The following is a 24,636-nucleotide window of genomic DNA, read 5'->3' as shown; positions in this document are numbered from 1 at the left end:
TGTCTAGATGACATAAGACAAAATGATTTTCATATTGTTTTTCAGAGTAAGTATTTGTAACTTTCTCCATAGCCATAAATTTTCACCAGAGATTAAGGAGCTAGATCTTTAATAAAACAATAAGGAAGCCAGAAAACTAAAAAATTGACTTCTCCATTTAAGGTATGAAGCCACTGCTTTTTCTCTCAGCTCCTTAAAGTGGTCATTAAGGTGTTGCAATACCCAGGGATGATGATGAGTGGCCAGTCATACTCAGCTTTGTATCTTCAGTATTTGGCCCAACCTATTAACAGAGAATTTGATGCATCTATTTGGTTTTCCCTTAGGTAAGAGAGTACTAGGAGGTTTAGAGAATTAATTCCTTGGATTTAGAACCATTTGTCTCTGTGTACTGGTTTGTTTTGTCTGGGCAATAATAAATTAGCAATACTTGATAGTTACTTGTTTTCTATTTGTGGTTATAAATAGGGCAAAGAACCTCAACTGCTGTATGACTGATGCTGAAGCCAAACCTGTCTCAGTCCTCATTCAAGATCAGCTGAATTCAGGGTTATTGGGGCTTTATTGTGCAAGAACACGTTCACTTCTTGAGCTACACAGCTCTAAAGCACTGTATTCACCTGCTCTGGCAGTCAGCAAATTATGGTGTAGGGTTTATATGTGATGTTGTGTAATGCATTTCTGTATTACGTTGATCCCTTTGAAGAGAAAAAAAATACATCTTACACATTTTTTTCAAACTTAAATGAAACGTAAAGCAGGGTTCAGGAGCACCCCCCTCCTTCTTTTCAGTGCCATGGGGTTTTGTTAAAGGTGAGAGCAAACACGGTAGCTGTTTAGAGTACTTCCATTAACCACCTCTTAAGTCGTTATAGCTAAGGTCAAGTGAATAGCTGTAGTCAGCTAACCATCTTCTGGGCCGCTAGCTGGCTAGTCTCGAAGGAAAGAGTGGGTATAATGTACTAAGCCGCATAACCGGCTGCTATCGCTTTCCACAGCAAGCCCAGCCTGGGCTCTGTGTTCGTGTCGCCTCGCTTCGCGCGCGACGACGCGCTCCCCCCGGGAGCCCCGCCAGTCCTCCGGGTGGACCCTGTGCGGGGATCACCCGGCCCCCAGCCACTGTAGGGTGACAGCTCGGGCTGCGGGGCCGCGGGGGGCAGCGGAGGCGCCGGCTGCCGGGTGCTCCGAAGCCCGGCGGCCGCCGCATGCCCGTGCTCCTCCCCGCCCGCTGCCCCTCAGAGCGGTGAAGCCGCCATTGGAGCCTGCGCAGTGCGGCGGGGAGCGGCCGCCGTGCCCTGCCTTGCCCTGCCCTGCCGAGCCCAGCCCAGCCCTGCCGAGCCCTGCCCTGCCCTCCGCGCCTGGCAGCGCCGCCCGCGGCCGCCCCGGCTCCCCCCGGCAGCGCCCCGCAGCGCCGCGGGACCCGCAGCGCGGCGCCCCCGCCCCGGCCGCGCTCTGATGGGCCTGGCGGGGCCGGCGCCATGGCCGCCCTGTACCAGAGCGCGGACCCGTCAGCCTCGGCCTCGCCGAACAAGCTGCTGGCGCTGAAGGACGTGCGGCAGGTGAAGGAGGAGACCACCCTGGACGAGAAGCTCTTCCTCCTGGCCTGCGACAAAGGTACGGGTCGCGCCCTCGGGGAGCGGAGGCCTCTTGTTCCGAAGGCCCCAGCCCAGCTCCGCGCTGCCGCCGCGGCCCCGGCGGTGCGGTGGGGAGCCCCCGGGGGGTGCCGGCCTCCCCTCAGCGCCCGGCCCCGCAGGCGGCCCAGCCCCGCGGCCTCCCGCCGCCCCGCGTACTTGGGGCACTGGGCCGGCCCCGTGTTTGTGAGGGAGTTCTTGCCAGCCCTGAGGAGTTGCTAAAGCCTTCGCTGTCTGCAGCGTTAAGGTTGATTTAGGATGGGCAGCTTATCTACGTATCCGCAAGACGCAAGAGACAAGGTTCCTGTGAATCGCACCCACAGAGATGGATGCAAAGAGATTTTCCCTTCTAAAACACCAGGCTTAATTATTTTTAGCGTACTTTTTTTTTTTTTTCTTTTGTTTGTTTGTTTGTTTTACCTCGGGTAGAAATACAGTTTTAAATCAAACTAACCTTAATGTTTTAAAAACATTGGGCTCAAAGACGAGCATTTGATCGTGTGGTGAATGGTTATGTGTGCTTCGGGACGTCAGCCCAGTTCTAGAAGGAGGTGTTTCTGTGCAGACCTGCCTGTGGCCCTGTGTCTAGGTAAGTTACGGGGAGGGAGCCGGTGCAGAGATGGCAGCCAGTGGGCTTCAGAACCAGGTTGTGGCCCTCCCGGGGGCTGGATGCCTTGCCTTCAGACAGCCCACAGCCCTGCTGGTAGCGTAGTCTGTCCTGAAGAGCACAGCAAGCCACAGCCTTCTCTCAAAGTATAAACAGAGATTCAGGGAGCCAAAAGGATGCACAACAAAACAACGTTTAACTGTGGTCTGTGGGGCAGTTGTTTCGCTGCCTGTACTCCTACAGGCTGTATCTGAAGTTTCTATAAGTATTCTGCAGTACAGTTTGTCTTTGTCATGGTCTTCTACGCTGCAAAATAATTCATTACTCAAGACAAAAATGATTTAAAACTTATGTTTGGCAGGAAGAAGCAATTAATACTGAATAGGGTAGGATCCGTACTAGTATGTCTGCACTGAGGTCAAATAGGGAAGTACAGCTTGTGTGCATGTTGCAGTTAGTTTTACTTGCTCATCAAACCCGCTACCTTGAATTTCATGACATTGTACCGCACCTGCTTTGATAATGTATGCATTAAAAATGGAATGAAACGGAGAAGACTAATGAGGCTTCTTTGAAGGAAGATGCAGATGTGTTTGTAGCACTGTAGAGAGGGCTCCTCTGACACTATGGCTCCTCTGCACTGAGAAACCTTCTCTGATGTAGTTGACATTTCCAGCGTCTCACAGGGGATGTCCAGGAGGTTGCCCCAGTTTTGAGAAGTGTCCCTGCTTGTGTGTGTGTGTGCGTAAGACTGGAATTAAGGGGACGGGTTAAAGTACATCTTGGTGCGGTCCTGAAAGATCTGCACATATGTCTTTCGATTCCTATCTGATGGGAGATTTCTTACCTATCTGGGCTTCTTAATTGCCTGATGTATCAGTGTCTGTTGTCAGATGTTGTGGAATGTTGTCTTGTTTGATGGTAGCTGGTACTTACAATGTTCACATGCTTTTATTGCTTTAAAATAAACAGAACACTAAGATATGCTCATACGTTGGTGGTGCAGGTGACTACTACATGGTTAAGAAACTCTTAGAGGAAAACAGCTCGGGTGAAATGAACATAAACTGTGTGGATGTGCTTGGCAGAAATGCTGTTACCATAACCATTGAAAATGAAAATTTGGATATTCTACAGCTTCTTCTGGATTATGGCTGCCAGGTATGCAACACATATTGCAGTTTTTAAGTGTAGTCATTAATCTGTTTATTCTATTTATATAACTTTTTTTGTTGATGTGTTGGAATTTCTAAGAAAATGCTATCTGTCTTTATAGGCACTGCAGTCCTTTTTTTTTCTAATTAGCAATTGTGAAAATTGTTTTCTTCTCACTAATTTACTCTTCTAATGGAATTTTATTGGCATGGCAAATATATACTAACATAATATATACTAACATTTCCAAAGATACTAACAATTCTAAATTTTATTCTAAATACTATTCCTGTTTTAGATAGAATGTAATATTCAAACACAATAAATAGTGTACAGTCACTGCATAACGTTAAAATGTTTAGAATGTCAAGACCTCTTTGGCTCTGGAGTATAATTTTTAACGTGGGAGCACAGTCAGATGAATGCAGATTCTCTTAGAGGATTTCAAGTTAAGGCAAGCATTCATTTCTGTAATGCTTTCCTGTAAAACCTGGTCTGTGCTGGATGGCAGAGACAGCTTCATACTAACGGTGCTTGCTTGGCTATGCTATGCTGCTGTAAGCATGCTCTGCTACTGCCGGGAGAGTTTTAGCTATGATAGTTTTAAGCACCTAAGACAGGGAAAGATACTCCTCTTTGTTAGGTTGTTTAATATTGGACAGGGAAAAAAAACAAGCAGCTTTCTTCTCCCTGGATCTCTGTTTTAGTGGCAGTAATAAAAGATGTGTCTTTCTCTTTTATTTTTAAACTAAACATTTGAATTTTCTAAAGTGAATTAAAAAGAACGCTGTCAGCTGTATGGGAAAATGAAAACCTATGTAGCTTAACTTCAGAGATGTTTCAGAAGTAGTTACAAGTCCAGGAAAAAATAACCTTATATTCATAGCTTTACCACAGAACTAGGAAGGCAGGCCTGAAGTGTCTGACACATCTGAGTTGTGTTACACAGACACTTGGTTTTAACGTTTTTAGTAGACACTTCCACAGCCGCCTTAGTAACATGTCCCTTAGAACCTGATTTTCATGAGTCTCCTATATCACTCTTGAGGTAAAGTAATTATTGCACCTGGTTCTTTTGCTGTTCATGCAATAAAACAAATTGTCAGTAGTACTATGCTGACTCCTGGAATGACAGCATAAATTTGTATCCTGATCCATGGTGATAGTGCAGAATATTCTATAGTACTTACTTTTTAAGAAAATAAAGTTAGTAAATTTTAATTTAACAAATTTTAAATTATTATTTAGTTTGGCTTTAAATTGACTATTCGTTCTGTTTAAGGTGCTGCTGTTTTTACATACAGCTTGTTTTCTTTCCTTAGTCATCAGATGCACTTTTGGTGGCTATTGACTCAGAAGTGGTGGGAGCTGTTGACATTCTACTTAATCACCGGCCAAAAAGATCTTCCAGACCAACCATTGTAGTTGAGTGTTGTTATTCCTTGGATTTTGGTTGGGGAGTAGGGGGCTGTACATTCTGGGTAACTGTAGTATGTAAAGCAATGTCCTTAAATGAAATTCTGCATCTCATAAAGATGTAGAATCTAGACATCAGAAATTATTTTTATGGAGTCTTTGGTATTAAAGTGTAGAATATATTGTTTTGCTTTACTATCTGTAAGAATCCAGTGGTTTTATGCATGGCAAATGCTAAGAAATGCCTCTGGAGAAAAAAGAGTGGTTATAAAATCTTCTGTTGTCAAGAGTTTGCAAGTTAATTAGCAGTCTTGACCAGTATATTCACATATTGAGCTCCGTAGAGTTTTCAGGGAAATCTACAAACATCAAATCTTCACCTTGAAATTAATCATTTGAAGCTTAGAAACTTACCCTGGCGATGCTCAAGTATGAAACAAGGAGAGGCAGATGAAAGGAGGGAAGGCATAATGCATTGAATAACACTGTGTGTTACAGTCAGGATATTTTTCCTGCACTTAGATAGTAAATTTTTTTTTTTTTTTTTTTTTTCATCAGAATAGAGCAAAATACACTTCTTAATATCATATATGTGTGTATTGGAGAAGGTAGGCACTGAATGTTAGGTTTTCTTTCTTAATAACCCATAAACATCCTGTGTCCATTGTTCTTTTTCCAGTGTTTATATGAGAAGTGTTTGAATGTTGTTAAAATTTTTCCCTCATTTTCATGTTACGAAACTTTAAAAAATATTTTGAAGGAGGAATTCATTGGGAGCACTGTTGAACAGTCAAAACTTGTGTGTAAACACTGTAATACAGCTGTATGTAATAAATCTAGTTACTTCCTACATTTTATTCTAGAAACTAATGGAACGCATTCAGAACCCAGAGTACTCAACGACCATGGATGTGGCACCTGTCATTTTAGCTGCTCATCGTAATAACTATGAAATTCTCACCATGCTGTTAAAGCAAGATATATCGCTACCCAAACCTCACGCTGTAGGCTGTGAATGCACGCTCTGTACTGCTAAAAACAAAAAAGATAGTCTGCGACATTCCAGGTAAGACTTACAGGTGATAGACAATAATGAAGAAGGCATTGTCTTAATTTCCTTGTATCACCTGGGTCTGATTCAGTGTATTTCCTTTTTCTCTTAAGGTGAGCTTTACAAGTGGTTCCCTTCATTGTATTGTAGTGTCTGTTGTCATAGATGCTAGTTTTTGGGGTGGATTGTGCTTGAATTGGCTGGTATAAGGTGGTGGCTTTCTTTCATTTTTGTCTTATATTCTTACTCATTGTACATATTAAGCTAAGTACATTTTTTTTTTTTAACTAGTTGTTTCATAAACGTTCTATCTGTCAGTGGCTTGGGAGTGCAAATACAATTTTTCTTAAGTTAGTTAACAGTGCCTTTTTTTTGTGCCTTTTTTTTTTTTTTTTTTTGTGAGCCAGAACGAGGAGGTATATAATACTTAATCCTGTTTCTATAAGTTTATATGTAGCATGGATAGATGAATATAAGCCAAAGACATTTTTTTCCAGTATTCTTGAAAGAGAAATTTAGGGGAGAAAAAAATGACCAACCTCAAAGGTTATGAGTGGCCTGCACTCAAAATACACCATTAATTACTACATAATGACTTCGGTACATGTCTCGGTGACTGAAAAAAAATAAGGGAAATGAAGGGATGATTATGACTGCTATGCAGATACTACAAGCCACGTTCTGGTACCTGTGATAGCAACATCCAGCCAATAACATCCTTAACTTTGATATGAGAAAAGCTGTCAGTGTATCCCAAGCAAATAAACTTCGAGATGTTTAAGATATCCATCCTAGTTTCAACTACAGGTTAACAGATTTTTATTTCAGTCTCTATGGGAATTGCAAGTTCTAAGGGTGCTTTTCCAGATGCTTTTCCTGAATTTTCTGTAATCCACATAGCATCATGAACCCCTCTACAAATGAGCTAGCAGTAATTGTGGTAGCACATTGAGAGGGATGTTCCATAAAATACACAATAAAAAATGTAATGACTCTTTGCTCTTATGTTACTCAAACTTGAGTCAAGCAGAAGAATTATTTTTTTGGTCTCTTTGCTTATTTATTTTTATTTTTTAATGTTTACAAGTTGCTTCTGGTTGCTGTTTAGCTGTATCCAGCAATCTGGAAATAACCTATTCTAGCTTAAGGAGTTCCAGTCCTCTAAGAACTTTAGAACATCCTTTTTCTGTTTTCCTGTTTGGACAATGCTGATTTTTCAGCTGACAAGAAACATGAAAGAATGGAAAGGGGAATCATAATTCAAGAAACTGAATGTGGAGAATATTAGTGAGAATAGTAGAAAATGCAAGACTATGTATTTGTCTGTACCATACGTTCTTTATTCTGCAATTATTATTTCTTTGTGCCAGCATTAGGAGAGGGAAGAAAAAGTCTGCTTAATTTTTTTCTTAATATGGTTTGTGTTTTTCTTAAGAAACAAGTTTGGAAAGGCCAGTCAAAATATATGTCGTCAGACTTGGATGCTAATTATCTTGTCCTTGTTAAGGAGTTTGAAAAACTTACTGGGATTTACCTAGCTACTGAGTCAAAGCAGCTGAGTCTCCCAGCCCCTGAGAACTCAGGCTTTTCATACGGCATCTGTGTTAGCTGAAGTCTTAAAGGGGGCTTAGACCTTTGATAGGGAGATTTTCTACAAATGGAGAAGAGTATGCACTGTGCTTTGTCTACTTGGTGAATGTTGAAACTTGATTTACTTTCAGGTTTAAGCAAACGATAATTTAACCCTACTGAAACAAAAGTAATGTCATCTCTTGGACTCTCGGTGTGGCATTATTTAGGAAGATGGCTGTGGGCGGTGGTTGACTCAGAGATTTGAACAGCTTTAATTAGAATCGCAGACTGAATGGTGTCATTTCAGTTACTAATCCTACCGGACCACCTTCGCAGCCAGAGAGAAACGGTGGTAAGCAATTTGGAGGATGAGGATTATGAAAAAGCTGTGACAGAAACTGGAGCACTGAATGGAAGAGAAGCTCTTGGAGTTGTTCATGGACTGGAGGTGGCAATGGCTTCCTAAGGGCTGGGCATCTAGCTGGTTCTAGAGGCTCTTGGCCTGGGCTCCTGAGCACAGCTTAGGTCTGAAATTAGTGGTCTGAGGGTCAGCACAGCCTCCCTGTTGGTCATCTGCAATATCCTTAATGAGGAGTCTGCATCAGAACTGTGTGTGAGCCTTGTGCACCTTAAGAGACAGATGTGGGCCATACCTCTAGTTGACTTTGCTTATTTTCAGGGTTCTAGATGCTTGAGGTTCTACCCCAAAAAGAGACTTCTATGTTTGTTTCATGCCAAACTAGTTTTTCAAATTTTGGCTCTATCTGGTATTACTGATTTTTAAATACTGCTCTAGTGCCAGACTCAGGTATGTTGTGTGGTGTCGTCTAAGACTTTAAATATGTTGCAGTTTGAAATGTGTTTGTATGAGTGTACACTGAAAGCTGCTGGTAGCCAAAATCCTGCAGAGGATTTTACAAAAAGGCTGGGTGCTTGCTTTAGGTATTTGAGTTAGATGATACATCTCTGAGCACAGTATTATTAGGAGATGTAACACTAATGCTTCAAAAATAATACCGTTGTGCAAAATAGAACTGATAACCTGTCTGAGTAAGGTTGTCGAAAATGTCCTGCTTCTAGAGTGGGGATAGAGTGCTCCCCAACTCACCTCCATCATGGTCCACAGTTTTGACCACATGATTATTATAAAGGAATGAGGAACCCCAAACATATCTGCATTCATGCAGATCTGGTTTGCTTTCCATAGAATTTAGAAAGCTGCTGGCACAAATCTGTTTCAAGTGAGGAATATTTTGAATCAAGAATGCAAGTTTCCTTCTCATGGATATGAAGAAAGTGTACAGACTTTTTGTTTTGGCCTTACTTCGTGGTCTACCTGGGATAATTTTACCTATCTGAAGCAGCTGAGATATTAAGGCTCTTTTGCTATCTCTCCCCCACTGTTTTTAATTTAGTTTGTTCAAATAGGGAAGTGAAGCGTTAAAGGTAATCTTCTCTCTAATTTCCCCTTGAAGAACCTTAAGAACTACTACCTAACACTTAAAATGTCAATGTTTTACCAATAGTATTACCTTAATTGATGGCCTTCTGCTGATGGTACTGGAAATAGCTAAAATAGTGAGAAAAAGAAGAGGGAACTGGTTCGGTAGCTAACTTTTGATACTTAGAATAGTGGCACTTCAAAGTATTTGAAGGACAGTGTTTTTCATGACATGCTGCATTTAATTAAAGTTTCTGTCTTTAGGAAGGCCCATTGTTTTGTCTTGAAGCTGTTTTATGCAAACTTTTGAAATAGGTTCTGATCTGAACCTGTTAATTAAATGAAGCATCTTCATTTTGCTTGCTATTCTTTTATCACAGATTTCGTCTTGACATTTACCGGTGTTTGGCCAGTCCTGCTTTAATAATGTTAACGGAGGAGGATCCAATTCTGCGAGCTTTTGAACTTAGTGCGGACTTGAAAGAATTAAGTCTTGTTGAGGTTGAATTCAGGTAGGAATTGGAGAATACCAACTTTAATACTTCTGTGAAATAATATATGTAGAAATGTGTTTGTGTGTTAGAAAATGCTTATTTGTATTTTTCTTTTCTAATTGGAATGTTTAATCTGATAATTAGGTATAATTAAAAAGTTACATAAATTAAAATTTCTCTAAGGGGTAAAATCCTACCTTCCTACACAGCATATGAATTAGACCTGATTATCTTGCTTAACAGTTATGCTGTTACAGTTTTGTGATACAGCTTGACACTGAAATGTACTGTGTGCCAGATGAAACAAGTAAATCACGTCATTTGTTTTCTTGTGTTCATTATATTAATGGTCAGTGAATAGACCTCAATTTTCAGATGACATGAATGAAGCAAATCCCAAAGTATCTTATCATCCAAGTGGGAAGTCCACATTACGAGTTAAAGGTATCGTATTTTGTGACTGCTACATTTTCTCATCTCTTGCAAAAAATTCCAAGCCGTAACTGTTTATATGGAATTTAGGACAGAAATAAGAATTCTGTAAGCCTCTTTCACAACTTTTTTTTCTCCCTAGTGGAGCTGCAAACTACACTGAATTGTTATGTTACGTAGAAACCTACTCAGAGTTGTGAGAATGCTTGGATCTCTAAATATGACTTTTTCATTTGCACAATATACAATCCCAATCAAAATGGATGGTTAATAAGCTAATGGAAACTCTTGTTTTCGGTGTAGTAGTATCTACTGTTTCTGCGTCTTTCAGAAATGATTATGAGGAGCTAGCTCAACAGTGCAAAACCTTTGCTAAAGACTTGCTTGCACAAGCACGGAATTCACGGGAGCTGGAAGTTATTCTGAATCATACATCTAGCGATGAACATGTAGACAAGCGAGGATTGTTGGAAGAGAGGATGAACTTAAGTCGCTTAAAACTGGCAATCAAGTATAATCAAAAAGAGGTTTGTCTTTGCTGTAATTTGATGGGCTTTCCATATCATATTTTTTAGTGATTCATTTAATTTGCTGATTAGGAATCAAAACATGGTCTTAACCTGGAAACAATTAAAATTCTGGGTGCATAATTCAGGCTTGGTTGCTGGCTTTAGAAAGAAACTGAAGTAGTGAATGCTTATAATCATAATTGGTCCATAGCTCTTTTATTGTCCTTCGAGAGAATTATTTCAACTTAATATTTTTCCTATTTCCTGTACATTGGTGGTTTTTTATAGCTTGAAAATTAGTTTTAATAATGTAAATAAGTAATCAGTATTAAGCAACCTGGTATCCTGAGATTGATTTCTCACTGTTTTCTTTTTTTTTTTTTTTCCAGTTTGTTGCTCAGTCTAACTGCCAGCAGTTTCTTAACACTGTGTGGTTTGGACAGATGGCAGGCTATCGACGCAAGCACACGTGCAAAAAAATTTTGACTGTTTTAATGGTTGGCATTTTCTGGCCAGTTCTGTCCCTGTGTTACTTATTAGCCCCTAAATCTCGAGTAGGTCGAATAATTCACACTCCTTTTATGAAGTTTATTATTCATGGAGCTTCGTATTTCACATTTCTTTTATTACTTAATTTGTATTCCCTTGTCTATAATGAGAATAAGAAGAATACAATGGGGCCAGCCCTTGAGAGAATAGACTATCTTCTGATAATATGGCTGATTGGTAGGTATGATGTGAGTTGTGTGACAATTGCTGGTATTGACTAAACAATAACTATTTGTACTACCTCTCAAAAATCATCATGTTACTCATTCCTGCAAAGAGCAAGCTTCTGTTGAGCATAGTGTTACGGGGGGAAAAATGTGTTTACAGGAGAGAATGTGATATGTTACCACAATCTCTAGTTATCACAGAAAGCGAAGTGTCAGACAGAATGCTGTAGGATCTAACAGGGGAGGAAGGTGAATTTTACTTCAGAAGGACAGGTAGCATTTGGAGTGATACAAGTGAGATTCAGTTGTGCAGTAATGAATGTAAAAGCTGTTTAACTTCCTCAATTTGGAATGTTTTTAAGTTCTGATCTATAACAATAACGATGATAATAGCACAGAGGAAAGCAAGTGTGTGTTCCTCAACTAATTTTCTTTGGTGCTAAGTTGAGGAATTAATTTAGTTCTGACATTACCTTAGGTTATTCAAGATTTTCGTTTTTTTTGAACAGGTGGTATTGTTTAGTATGTAGATGATTTAATCACCGTGAGTCAAACATTTTGTGCTTCTTACCAGTAAATGATATAGCAAGTTTTTAATTTATTCCAGTGCTCTTCTCCAGTATTGTAACTTCACAATTCTGTTTGTTATTATCACCAGTTATCATAACTGTACCTGAAATGATGCATGTTAATTCTGGTTTATGCAGTAGAGGGAGCACAGGTATAATTTTTATGGATTAGGTTCATGAACTTTTGTTTTGGTTGAAAAATCATTAAAACTTTTACCATGTTTTTTGGCTTTTTTTTGTTTTTTTTTTTTGTTTTGTTTTGTTCTGTTTTTAAATTAAAATTTGATATATAAAATCCTGGAAGTAGATCCATATGATGGAAGTAGATATCATTTGGTTGACTGGAATTTTAAAAAGCAGTGATAGAGTTGAGAACTCGATTTTTTTCTAAACTATTTTTCTAAATAGTTGTGGGTTGTTTTCTTTGTTAATGATGATTACTGTAATTGTTTAGCTATATTTAAACTGTTGAGTAGTTCATGCAGATTTTTGAAATCCCCAGTACCCCCACACAAACAGGTGGGTCTTAAAAGAAACTAGAAGGCTTCAAGTATAGAGCACGAGCAAGCATTACAGACTCCTCCTCTGTTTCGAGAATCAGTGTGATTTAGACATTCTGTTGATCCATCAAATCTAATGTAGATGGAAGGTGTGTCATTAGATGGTCTTGGAAATCTTAACGAAAGGCTATGGAGGCCTTGTTTTCTTTATGTAATATTTTAATGTGGACTTCAGGTAGGCTTAAAATACTTCTAAATAATAAATGTCAAAATGATCTCATCAGAATTTCTAATGCTTAGAGGTAGCAGCAAGTTTTGCATTTTACTAGATTAACATTGAAAAGCACAAATACAGTAAGTTTCCTTTCCAAATAGTCGAACCTAAATCATAAAAGTTAATTCCCCAGAAAAATAAAGCAACAGAACTCAAATTACTGTCTACATAAATGTAAGATCTAATTCTCTGACTCCCTTAACAAATTCAGTGTGAGATGCATGCTGAACCAGGAAGAAGGGGAATTTATGCAAGTCTGCCAACTAACTGTGCACAGCAGAGTTCTTGTATAATAGCTTTCAACATTGCTGTAAATGTGACTGAACAAATAGTCATACATAAGTATCTGTTTTTTTGTTTGTTTGCTTTGTTTTGTTTGTTTGTTTGTTTTTAATTTACTTGATCTTGCTGGGCCAAAGCTTTAGAGTCTAAGTTGCAAAGTTGTAAAAGCTGAACTACTTCCAACAGTTTTTTACTACTAGTAATCTATATGCTGCTTTTCTTCTTGGCCTAAATATAGAGGCATGCATCTGAAGTACTCACAAAACCAAAAATGAATGATTCTTCATAAAAATCAAAGGTGCCAGTATATTTACCTAACAGTCCTTTAAAGATTTTTAAAAGCATCATCCTGTAACAGACCTTCAGTTAGTAAAATTCTCGGCTATCATATTGTTCTGTACAGCCAGGCATGGTTAGCAGTGGTAAAATTCAGTTTGCTATCAAGATCCCGAGCATTTGTATGTCTGTCACCCTAACTTAAACTTTTCATTTTTTGCAATCTCAAACCGTGGTTTATTTTCTCTGCTTGTTATATAATATCAGTAAGGGCAGGAAATGTTTCTACTGACAGTTTGGATCTTCTTAGTAACAGTTACTGAGCTGATTGTTCTTAAAGAACATTTTATAATACATACACACAAAACACTGTGATGCTTTAGATAGTAATGTAATGGTACATAATGCTTTTGGAAACAGGTGAATACTTTTCCTGTAGAAAAAGAAAAGTATTCTGGACTTCTGCCTTTACTGAAATTGACCCTTTAGTGCACAGTTTTTCTCATGTTCGTTTCCTCTCATGCCATTTTTATCAGAGAACACATTTCCTAGTTTGGAAAGTAGGCTTAAAAATACTAAATATTTTGTTGGCTTCTGAGTAGTGCTTGTAAACTTAATGTGATTTTTTTGATTTCTTTCTATTTGCTAATATTTCATTTACCATCAAAGCCAGTCAAAAGTGCTTTACTTGTAATAGAAAAACTATTCAGTGAAATAGTTTGATTTCTAAGCCTTTTTTTTTTTTTTTCCCTCTCTTCCCCCTGCAGGAATGGTGTGGTCAGATGTTAAAAGACTCTGGTATGACGGTTTAGAAGACTTTTTAGAAGAGTCCCGTAATCAGCTTAGTTTTGTCATGAATTCCCTGTATTTGGCAACTTTTGCTCTAAAAGTAGTTGCCCATAACAAGGTGAGCACCCATATTCATAGATCTGAAGCTCCTGTGGGCAAATATAGACGCTCGCTTCTTTCAACAGAAAATAGAGCTCACATTTGAGATAGAGATAATACTAAAAGGGATTAAAAATTTATTTTTGTAGTAGGGACAAAAGCCTGTAGGGACAAGGCTGTAGAAGAGCCTGTCTTTTCTCTGTGAAAAACCATCTGGTTTGATTGAAGATGCAAAATTTGAATATGATCGTTTCCATTCTGTTGCATGTGTTGTTAGCTGCACAGCATATGGCAAGCTGCCAGACCAATTGAATATGAATATTTTAGCAAAATCCAAGGCAGTGCAGTAGCACCGTTATTTTGTATTGCAAACTGTGAGTTGACAGGTGTTCTGGCAGTTGGGAAGAACTGGACCAGTTTATTTCCCTTGCAACCTGATTTTTGGCTCATTTCCTTTGTCCTTATATAAGTGATTCAGGGGCTGGTAATCATTTGGAAAAGAAAGCTTTGTTTCTTTTTTTGTTCTTTTAAAAAAAAGGAAGAAAGAGAGAATGCCATGTTGGGCTGTCTTCTGAACCATTTGCTTTGCAATCAATGTACATATGTAGGAGTATAGCAGTTCCTTTGCTGAAATTAGAGCCCTTTGTTGCTAATTTAAGTTGTAACCTTTTTGAAGATGCAGGACTGCTGTCCCACGTAAGAAGCACATGATGACTTTTTTGCAAAATTTATTATGTATAAATTATTCAGCAAACCAAATAAAAATGCCTGTCTCACATCTTAGCTCCATATTATAGACACTGAAGCTGTAAGAAATGAAGAGGCTTTGGAGCAGATGGATTTATACACATGCAATTGCAATGCATAAAAATACCTTTATCTCTGTTTCTTGTCTTTGTGCAGGATACTTTCAGGCAAGTCATTTAAAGCAGCCTTCCGTTCCTTAGATTTAAGTGTCCATTTTAAGACAGTAGAAGCTGATAATATAAATGCTGAATGTTTCCAGCCAAGCTAAAAGTTAGGGATCTGTGGGTATTCCGTAATTAGTTGAGTAGTACCTAGTGGATATACTTCACAGGTGTATTTATACCAACATTTTATTTCTGTCTTCCATTTTCTGTAGTCTTTCATAAAATCACTTGAGGGAACCCCTGGTCCAAAGTCTTTCTAAATCTTTCTAAAACTGGTTAAGACATAAGCTAGTGTGCTTTTTTCCCAGCAGTGTTTTAATATTGTTTTTAACTGTTTTTAATACTGTTTTTAACTGTTTTCAACTACTACACCAGTCACCACACATGTTTATAATAGCACACAAGTCCTGGTTTCCACCAACCATGCAAAACAGAGTGGAAAGGGAAGCAGAACAGAGGAATAAGTATTTGCTTAGCGTTACACAGGTGAGGAGCTGAATTTAAATTCCCCATCTTCTAGCTCCCTCTGGGATGGCTTTTAAAATGCCTTTGTCTAAAAAGAATGAGATCTCTGAAAGTGGTGCTCCATCTGTGAATCGTATATGTTCATTTCTTGTATGCTATTACCTGTTTTGGAGGTAAAAACAGTGATGCATGGGTGCATATCTGTATTTATAATGTAAATGACATCAGTTTGTTCTTTTTACATTGCAGTTTCATGATTATGCTGAAAGAAAGGATTGGGATGCATTCCACCCTACATTAGTGGCAGAAGGTCTTTTTGCTTTTGCTAATGTTCTAAGTTACCTACGTCTGTTCTTCATGTACACAACCAGCTCTATTCTGGGACCGCTCCAGGTGAATATCATTACTGCTTGAGAAAATATTAAGTGTGATCTTAATCTTTTCTTTTTTTTTTTTTTTTTTTTAATTTCCCCTTTAAAATGTACTGGTTTGGATGGGAAAAGGTAAGAGAAGGGAAGACAGTGAAGTTCACTGTATAATTATTTTTATTAATAATTTAATTAATAATAATTGTACATATACTGTCTTTTTGTTCTCATTTTTTGTTAGCTTAACATATTGTGTAAGTGTTTGAAAATTGCAAGGTTAGGCTTTTCCGGTAAAGTTCTATGCAAATGGTAGCCCTAACATCTTATCAGTAAAAGATAGATAAATGAGATGTGTAGCACTAAGGAATAATCAAAAGCCTTTCTGTTTTTTGACGATCTCACTGAAGTTGAGTGTAAATGAGCAAATTACTTTAGTTTAAAAAAACAGCAAAAAAACAAGTCTATTGAAATAATCATCATCATCTACTTCTACCCAGTTACAAGAAAGAAAAACAGGTTTCTTCTTTCTTTGAATTTGCTTGAGCTTTCCCATGCATAATAATCTTGTTTTACTTACATAATACATTTAATTCAGTGATCTGGAGGGGTTGGGAGCACTTACAGTCACCTATGATGGTGGAACACTACAGACCAAGTTTAGTGGGTTTATGTGGCAAGGTTTTGGTAGCAGGGGGCCATAGGGGCGGCTTCTGTGAGAAGGATCTAGAAGCTGCCCCATGTTTGGTGAGGGCCCCACTGCTGACCAGAGCTGAGCCAATAAGTGATGTTGTTTTGTGCCTCTGTGAGAGCAGATTTAAGCATTTAAGATGGGAAAAAAAACACTGCGTCGCACAGCAGCTGGGAGAGTGAGAGGAGTGAGGAACAGCCTTGCAGGCACCAAGGTCAGTGAAGAAGGAGGGCGAGAGGTGCTCCAGGTGCCGGAGCAGAAGTCCCCTGCGGCCTGTGGTGAGGCCCATGGTGAAGCAGGCTGTCCCCCTGCAGCCCATGGAGTACCACGGTGGAGCAGGGTTCCACGCTGCAGCCCGTGGAGGAGACCACGGTGGAGCAGGTGGACCTGCACCAACGGAGGCTGTGGCCTGTGGAAGGCCCCTGCCGGAGCAGATTCCGGGCCGGACCTGCAGCCCGTGGAGAGGAGCCCACGCAGGAGCAGGTGACCTGGCAGGAGCTGCTGCCCGTGGGGGACCCAGGTTGGAGCAGTTTGCTCCCGACGGATGGACCCCGTGGTATGGACCCATATCTGGAGCAGTTCTTGAAGAGCTGCTGCCTGTGGGAAGCCCACGCCGGATCAGTTCAGCAAGGACTGCATCCCATGGGAGGGAGCCCACAGCACAGGGGACGAGAGTGACCGAGAAGGAGCAGCAGCAAAGCAGCGCTATAGACTGACCATAACCCCCATTCCCCTGTTCCCCTGTGCCGCTCAGGGGAGGAGGTGGAAGAGGGTGGATGAGGGGGAAGGTGCTTTTGGTTTCTCTCTTTTGTTTCTCACTTCTCTAGCTCATTAGTAATAGGCAATAAATCTTACTGTCTCCCTACTCTCAGTCTGTTTTGCCCATCACGATAATTACTGTGCGATCTTCCTGTCCGTATCTCAACCCTTGAGCCCCTTTCATGGTATTTTCTCCACGTTTCTCTTTGAGGAGGGGGAGTGAGAGAACGGTTTGTGGTGGAGCTCAGCCACCCACCCGAGTAAAACCACCACACCACAGCAGTTTGTAAGTTAAATGTGGGGCGTTTTTTTCTTTGCTTGAAGTTTGGTTTTAACACTTGTTTTGTGGAAAGCATTTGATTTTCTTGTCCTAACTTGAGAACAGACATGGAATTTTCAACTGAGTTTATGCCATGCAGTATTTTCTTTGTTGTTACTTGTTTCTTCTTCTAAGCACAGATACAATCATGATAGTAGGTTCTTGGTTCTATTCATTGTGATGAAAATCCAGATAAAATGGATGGACTTGAGGGACAAACTTCACAGAATGTCTAACATGTTGCGGGTAGGAAAGAGGACCTGGGCCATTACTAAGACTTAGGATTCAGTTACCTTATTTGCTCCTTTTTAGATTAAAAGGAGGAATGCAACTTTCTTCAAAAAGATTCTGAGAGCAGAAGTCACTTCCTTGTCCGCTGATGCATACTATCTATGGCAACGTTTTTTTTCTGGTCTGCTGTTTTTCTGTTTAGCTTGAGTCCTCAGTGCTGACTGGTTTTGATGTTTTGCCAGGCTAAAGCCCTCACAAACTGAAGCACCTATATTGCTAAAGACCTAACTTACTGAAAAAAAACTTCCAGTTTCTTTGGCCGAATAAAGATTCCTGGGAGATTTCTAGTAACAAATCAGATCATTCCTTTCTTCTATTGATGTGGTTTTGTGCTTTTTGTAGTGAATGGACTTAGTTAATAAAGCTGATTGTCAACATCAATGTTGTGTTTGTAAGTGTTGAGTGAAAAGTTGCTTGGAATAAAGAGAGTAGTCATTTAGAGATTATACTGATGGAATTTGTCCGAAATCAACGCTTTATCTTCTCTCCTAATGAACAGAACTAATTTTAAGAGCTTATGGCAAGTAAGGATGATCTGAAGGGATTCTGCAAGAAACATTATCATTGCTATAAAGCCAGGATAAATGTTTGAGAGTAGCATTTTCTTAATACTCTTGCTTTGCATCAAGAGGTGCACCAGTGGAGGCTCTATAGTAAATAATTTTGGCCCACATCACTAGGTCTTGTATCAAGGCTTCAGAATCTAGCTGAAAATCTCCACTTAAAGGTTCAATTCCTTTGTTTTTAGTGATTTGGAGTACTTAATCTTGCTGTGCAAATAATTATCTTTTAGAATATTTTAGTTAAATAATCATTTGAAAAGAAAAAATAATCGCTTCTTTAATTGCTGTTCATAAAATCATAATTAAATTGGCTTTAAAAAGAATGTTCGTAGCTCGTGTAACCAATTTAATAATGCTAGAAGATGTTTTCTTTTTATTTTCCTCGTCCTTTTCTCTAGCTATGTCGTTGTTACTTATTTTTATATTTTTTATTTTTATTTTTGAATGGAATTGTACTTGCATACTTTAAAAAAATAAGTCTTGATCTTGCAGTAAGCATTAGGCTGTTGTACAAATTGATTGAACATTGAAGTCTCTCCACATTCTCAAGAGGTTCACTGTTTAATGTGCACATTTATTTATGTATTAGATCTTTCACAAGTTTCTTATTAGGAGCCTATGTTATGAAATTTTCCAAGTAAATAAAAACAGTCAACAGTCACTCCATTCAGTGGCATACTGAAGGTTATGTTATTCCTGTTGGCCAGGACAGCTTGTGCAACAACTCCTACAGTATTTTCTGAAAGTAGGTCACAAAGTTCAAATGGTGGTAATCAAATATTGCATGGTAACCCCATGGTGGGGGGGAATGCAGCTACTGTGTTCTCTTGGCTGCTAGAGTTATTTTTAAACATTCAGTTACTTTACTTACTAACTAATAAAACTTGAGCTAATACAAATTTATAACTTTGCTCTGTGGTGGTTTTCTGTTGTTTGGTGTTTGTTTAAGTTCTGGGTAGCTTGCACTTCTTGTACGTCCTTGCTTCAGCTTTCAGCTGCTTTGCCTCTTTTGTATGGGACCGTGAGTCAATTAAAAGTATTTTTTTCTGTTTATTGAAAGCATAAATATAAAATAGTATGATGGGGATTGATTTGTCCTCTGCCCAAATGATTACTTGTATATTATAATTCCTGCATAGCTGTGTCTTGTTGCATGTAATCTTTAAGTCTCTGTGGCAAACTGCAAAGAATCATAGAGAATGTGCTATGCTGCAGGGGTACTCGGTGGGTCTCCTGCGGCATGGGAGGGAGCAGGAGCTGGCAATTCATTTCTCAATAAACTTAAAAAACACATCCACTGATTCTGTTCTGGACTGTGATTTGGTACAGATTGTGATTCGTATAGTATTAGGATATGCAGGATTTTAGTAGTTTATATATAGGAATAGATTTATCCAACCCCATCTTGTTTATTTGCATTCTTTATAATAGTGAATCGGTCCCTGAAGAAGCTTGTAGGAAGAATAATTTAAATGCTCTCAACAGTTTATTCTGTCTGTATATATATTTTTTTAAAGTCAAGGTCTTTCTTTGCATAGGAAAAATTCCAAAGTTAACTTTTTTTGCGAACTTCTGTATAGGATATTTTGAAATGGAAGCTAATGATTTGAATTTAGTGTCCAATCTTCTGTACTTCACAGCCTTCGTTTTTTATGTACTTACACACCTACACGTTGTGTATATTTAAAATCTTACATAAAGCATACAGTGAAGTAATTCTGTGTTCTGCAGATGGGCTTTGGTATACTGTTTTTGAGTAGCGGTCAATTACAATTCCAAATGTTTTGATGGAAACAAAAGTTCAGTTCTTCATTAAGTGTTTTTTTAACTTCAGTGACTTCATTGTGGCTTTTTATTTTACTTTCTGTTATGATGTGTTCAAATCCATCTCATTAATTGCTTGTAGCTTTTGATTTATGAGCACTTGATTATCAGTAGCATTATGAATACAGCATAAGATGTATATATTATCGAAAGGTAAGAACATATCCCATCAATTTTCTTGTGAATGAAATTGTCACTGAAAAATGGTACAAAGATAACTCCCAGTTTTGTGATCTCTTTAACTTAATATAAGATGCTAGAACATGATTTTTGTTATTGATTAGAGTGTGAAAGAAAGAACACAAATAATTACACATTTTACTAAGAGGGAATTAATCTATTTTACAGATTTCAATGGGACAGATGCTGCAAGATTTTGGAAAATTTCTGGGCATGTTTCTTCTTGTCCTGTTCTCATTCACGATTGGATTGACACAACTTTATGATAAAGGCTTTACTGTAAATGAAGAAGAACGGGACTGTGCAGGGATCTTCTGTGAGAAACAGAGCAACGACACATTCCATTCGTGAGTTGACACGTCTGAAATATATCTGTATTCTGGCCCTTAATTCCTACTAATTAAACAAAACTGGAATTTTTCACTGAACTTGAATTTTACATCAACTGAACTCACATGATTTTTGCCTTACCCAACCACTTTTTGTTTGTTTTTGCAGGTTTATTGGCACCTGTTTTGCTCTGTTCTGGTATATCTTCTCGCTGGCACATGTAGCGATCTTTGTCACGCGCTTTAGCTATGGTGAAGAACTACAGTCGTTTGTGGGGGCTGTTATTGTTGGTACCTACAATGTGGTGGTTGTGATAGTATTAACTAAACTCCTTGTGGCAATGCTTCATAAAAGTTTTCAGCTGATAGCAGTAAGTGCTTTCTGATTTATTATCAATAATTGCTAGCCCCATCTTGGATTTTATACCAATCTCTTGCTACAGTGTGCAGGCTAATCTGCAAACTTCCATGAATGAGCTGTAAACTCACAAGTGACATCTTTCCTTCAGAAATGAAGTTTTTATTTGCTTTGATCCAAATAAAGTAGAGAAACTGCATGTTCACATAGAATAATCAAACCTTTGGCGCTCTGGGAATTGAAGACTTCTTTGATTTAATTACTGTTCAAGTCAAGGTGCTATTCTTTAGGTGTGGTACTTCTAATTTTGGTCATGTAATGTGGATTTTAATAGCTGAATTTTCTATTTAATCCAGAGTATATGGTGAATTTAATAGATATATTTCACATTTTGATTATTTATTATTAATGTAGCAGAGTATATATTAAAATGTTATGTAATAAAAATTAAATAGTGGTCAGTTATTAATATAATTGAAAATAAAACTTATATAATAGATTTTAAATATATATTTTTTTGCTTCTGATCTCTGTTAATTTTTCTGATGCTTTAGAATCATGAAGATAAGGAATGGAAATTTGCTCGTGCCAAGCTTTGGCTTAGCTACTTCGATGACAAATGCACACTACCTCCACCTTTCAATGTTATTCCATCTCCCAAGACTATCTGCTATCTCTTCAACAGTCTCAGTAAATGGATCTGTTCTCACACATCAAGTGGCAAAGTGAAACGTCAGAATAGCCTTAAGGTAAGAAATGATTGGGAGAATTGTAGGCTCTGAAGCTGGAAAGATGCTGCTTACTAAAATGAATCAGCAGATTGCTGTATGAAGCTGCCTGTCACACGGTGAGTGCTACTGAGGTAATTAGGAATTACAGGATAATATGTGTTGCATCCAAAATATAAACAAATACATTTTAGCTATTTCAACTTAAGTAAGATTCTGTTAACTTACAGTTCGGGGATTTTCAACCCCCATCCTTTTTCCAGCCCCCACAATTGCCCCAGCAGTAGCCTAGAAATGTGCTTTGATTGAAAACTTAGAATAACCCCAAGGAATTATGTGCTAGTCTCAGAAATGGTGAGGTATGCTTGCAAAATGGTGAAGTGTGCTTGCAGGAAAGTAATTTGCTTGTAACTTACTAAAGAAGTGTCAAAATAAATACTTAGATATGAACACTGTAGCTTCTCATTTTGGGGGGAGGGAGGGGATTCTTTTTCTTAAATATTTTTTTTTTACTGTACCCTGTAATTTTGTATCTTCTTGCTGTAAAAAAAACATAGGCAGCTTATCATTTAATTTAAATTTTGCTAAGAGTTTACATGCATTGTACATTTGTGCACATCAGGGTTTGTATATAGAAACACTTACTTATTTTGTTCTATTCTTTATCTGTTTGTATATAGGCTTTAGGGCTCAAAAATTACTTTTGCTTAAGTAAATGTGTAATATTTGTTTAAAGGAATGGAGAAATCTGAAGCAGAAGAGAGATGAGAATTATCAAAAGGTGATGTGCTGCTTAGTTCACCGTTACTTGACATCCATGAGACAGAAGATGCAAAGCACAGATCAGGCAACTGTGGAAAACCTAAATGAACTGCGGCAAGACTTATCAAAATTCCGAAATGAAATGAGAGATCTACTTGGCTTTCGAACTTCTAAATATGCGATGTTTTATCCAAGAAATTAAGGCCTAACAAATCAGAAGTGTCCATCTTCAGATACCGTTAGGTGAAAGTGTTGATCTAATTCTGTTGCAAGACTACATATAAAAGGAGATTATTGCACAACAATACCTTTGAAAATGTTTGCATGAGTTTCAGCTAGATGAGGAAGTGGTAGAAATAAATGCAAAAATAGTTATAGCAATTTTCTTACGCTCTTAATTGTAGTGTGTATATACAATGTATATAGGATTTTTTAAAATATTCCTCAGACCGTGGCTGTCAGGTGTCAGAGCTTCATAATTAGCACAATATGTTTATTTCTTCTATTTTTGCTGTTCCTTTTTTGATACTTGTTTTTTCAAGTTGTGCAAGAAGGCTTTTTAAAACAAAAATCCAGACTATGTTTATTTTTAATAGAAAAGTTGGATATAGAATAATAGAAAATTTCCAACGCAGTTGGAAATTATGTTTGACTGTAGGTTACAGTGCATGTGAAGACTGTGTGGCTCTGAAAGAGGCAGTTCTAGTGCCAAGTTTTGTAAACTATGCTGACTGTGTACTGACATTTCTAGAACACAGAAAAAGAAATCAAGACTCTTCCCTTTCATGGGAACGTTGAAATTTTGGGCTCAAAACAGACCAAATGTTTCTAGGACACTTATGGTTTTATGTAAGACAATCAACTCCTGCTTGGATTTTTCAGCAGTGCCTCATAAGTATGTTTTACTGTGTTTATTAAAATCACCAACAGGATTTTAAAAGTAACCTATGAAACTTTAATGTCTACTATTTGGGGGTTTTAAAGACTGATTATTTGAGTTATTAAATACAGTGATTTAATAAAAACGAGGTGGAGCGTGAGTGCTATTGTTTGCAATGCTGAACAGTTCCTCTCTGAAACACTACACTTCCTTCTGTGAGAACATGCATTGTATGGGATAGATGTAGCATGGAAGGGTCTGCCTTAGAGAGATTTTACCCTATTTTAAATTTGTTCTTCCTTCTTTTAACCACAGTTGTTGCGAAGTTGAAACTTATGTTGTGTGTGTGTCAGAAGTATTCTGTTTTGTGAACACGTGCTTTGACTTCGCTTACAATGGACCGTAAGGGCTTTGTGGATTTTCTGTGCTAGAGGGTCCTATATGATTTCTATGCTTATTAAAATTCAAGTTGACAAATTGTAATTGAGAAATGTGAGATGCCTGTATTTTTGATTCTGAAATAAGTATATTTATGACAGTTAAAGGATCGATTGAGAATTTTACTGTTATGATGGTGCTCTTCTAAATGGTCTTATGGCCAGAAGGCGCAGGTAGCCATGATGGTCTTTGACTACAGTTGATTTTCGGAGGCTGATAGAGGGTGAAGGCTTACATAAATATTTACTTTTCTTGAAGGAATTCTTATAAAACTTTTTCTTGTAAAGGTATTATATTTTCTGTACTATGAAATTATCCATATCTGAACTAGGGTTTAATATTAGGCTTCAAGTCTTACAGTATAGAGGCATTCTGAACAGTCTCCTTTTTTTCATGTGAATGAGAAGCTAATCTCTTGTGTTCAAAGCAGAGAGGATCACTGAATTTTGTATTTGGATGGGGATCTCATGTTTGAATAATACACCAACATAAAAACTGCTGTATGTTATGTATACCTGAGAGAGAAAGCCAACAAATAAAAGCTCTTTGAAAAATGTATTAATATTGGTCATATTTGAAACGTCATTTTAGGTAACATTGAAAGTAATTGCTTTGTCATGTTAAGGTAGGAATTCTAAGGAATATAGTTGCTATTAATGTTATTATTTTTTTCCTTTTAGAACTGTTCTTCTAACTTTAAGTTCACTTACCTGGTTTCCTGCTGTGACATGAAGCAACACCTGAGCTAGTTCTGAACAAGCTAGATTGGATCCTAGGTGCAGCGTTAGCTGCACTCAGTTCATGACGATTAGTTCTTCCTAGAAGCCGGGTATGTTTATCGATACACTGCATTGTGCTAATGCAACGATTTCTAACCACTTCTGTAATGTGAAGCAGTCACTCAACCCTCACAGAATTCAAGGCACTTCTTTGAGGTTTGGATTGAACTGGTGGGTTCTA

General features: G+C 38.2%; 1 protein-coding gene across 3 annotated transcripts; it reads left to right on the top strand.

Annotated features, from left to right (window-relative positions):
- The first annotated feature begins 1,327 nt into the window (after window positions 1-1,327).
- Window positions 1,328-24,234, top strand: TRPC1 (transient receptor potential cation channel subfamily C member 1). Of its 3 annotated transcripts, XM_035334399.1 has the most exons (13): window positions 1,329-1,614; window positions 3,245-3,399; window positions 4,716-4,817; window positions 5,673-5,875; window positions 9,254-9,385; window positions 10,131-10,326; window positions 10,698-11,034; window positions 13,693-13,832; window positions 15,439-15,582; window positions 20,350-20,528; window positions 20,680-20,881; window positions 21,423-21,617; window positions 22,333-24,234. In XM_035334399.1, exons 1-13 carry the CDS (start codon window positions 1,479-1,481, stop codon window positions 22,558-22,560), a joined length of 2,349 nt encoding a protein of 782 aa, XP_035190290.1. In that variant the 5' UTR covers window positions 1,329-1,478; the 3' UTR covers window positions 22,561-24,234. The 3 variants fall into 3 exon arrangements, with proteins under 3 accessions (XP_035190292.1, XP_035190290.1, XP_035190291.1); XM_035334401.1 differs by lacking the exon at window positions 15,439-15,582 and having other exon boundaries at window positions 1,328-1,614; XM_035334400.1 differs by lacking the exon at window positions 4,716-4,817.
- Window positions 24,235-24,636: the final 402 nt, after the last annotated feature.

This window comes from Oxyura jamaicensis, chromosome 9, assembly GCF_011077185.1.
Source record: "Oxyura jamaicensis isolate SHBP4307 breed ruddy duck chromosome 9, BPBGC_Ojam_1.0, whole genome shotgun sequence".
Taxonomy (NCBI): domain Eukaryota; kingdom Metazoa; phylum Chordata; class Aves; order Anseriformes; family Anatidae; genus Oxyura; species Oxyura jamaicensis.
Note: the sequence above shows the minus strand (reverse complement) of the source record. Positions and strands in the feature narration are given on the sequence as shown.

Excerpts from the sequence above, each read along its gene's own strand:
- TRPC1 (XM_035334399.1), top strand. The coding sequence starts at position 1,479 with ATGGCCGCCCTGTACCAGAGCGCGGACCCGTCAGCCTCGGCCTCGCCG. Across the intron at positions 9,386-10,130 it reads CTTGTTGAGGTTGAATTCAG|AAATGATTATGAGGAGCTAG; the intron begins GTAGGAATTGGA and ends TGCGTCTTTCAG. Across the intron at positions 21,618-22,332 it reads AACGTCAGAATAGCCTTAAG|GAATGGAGAAATCTGAAGCA; the intron begins GTAAGAAATGAT and ends ATTTGTTTAAAG.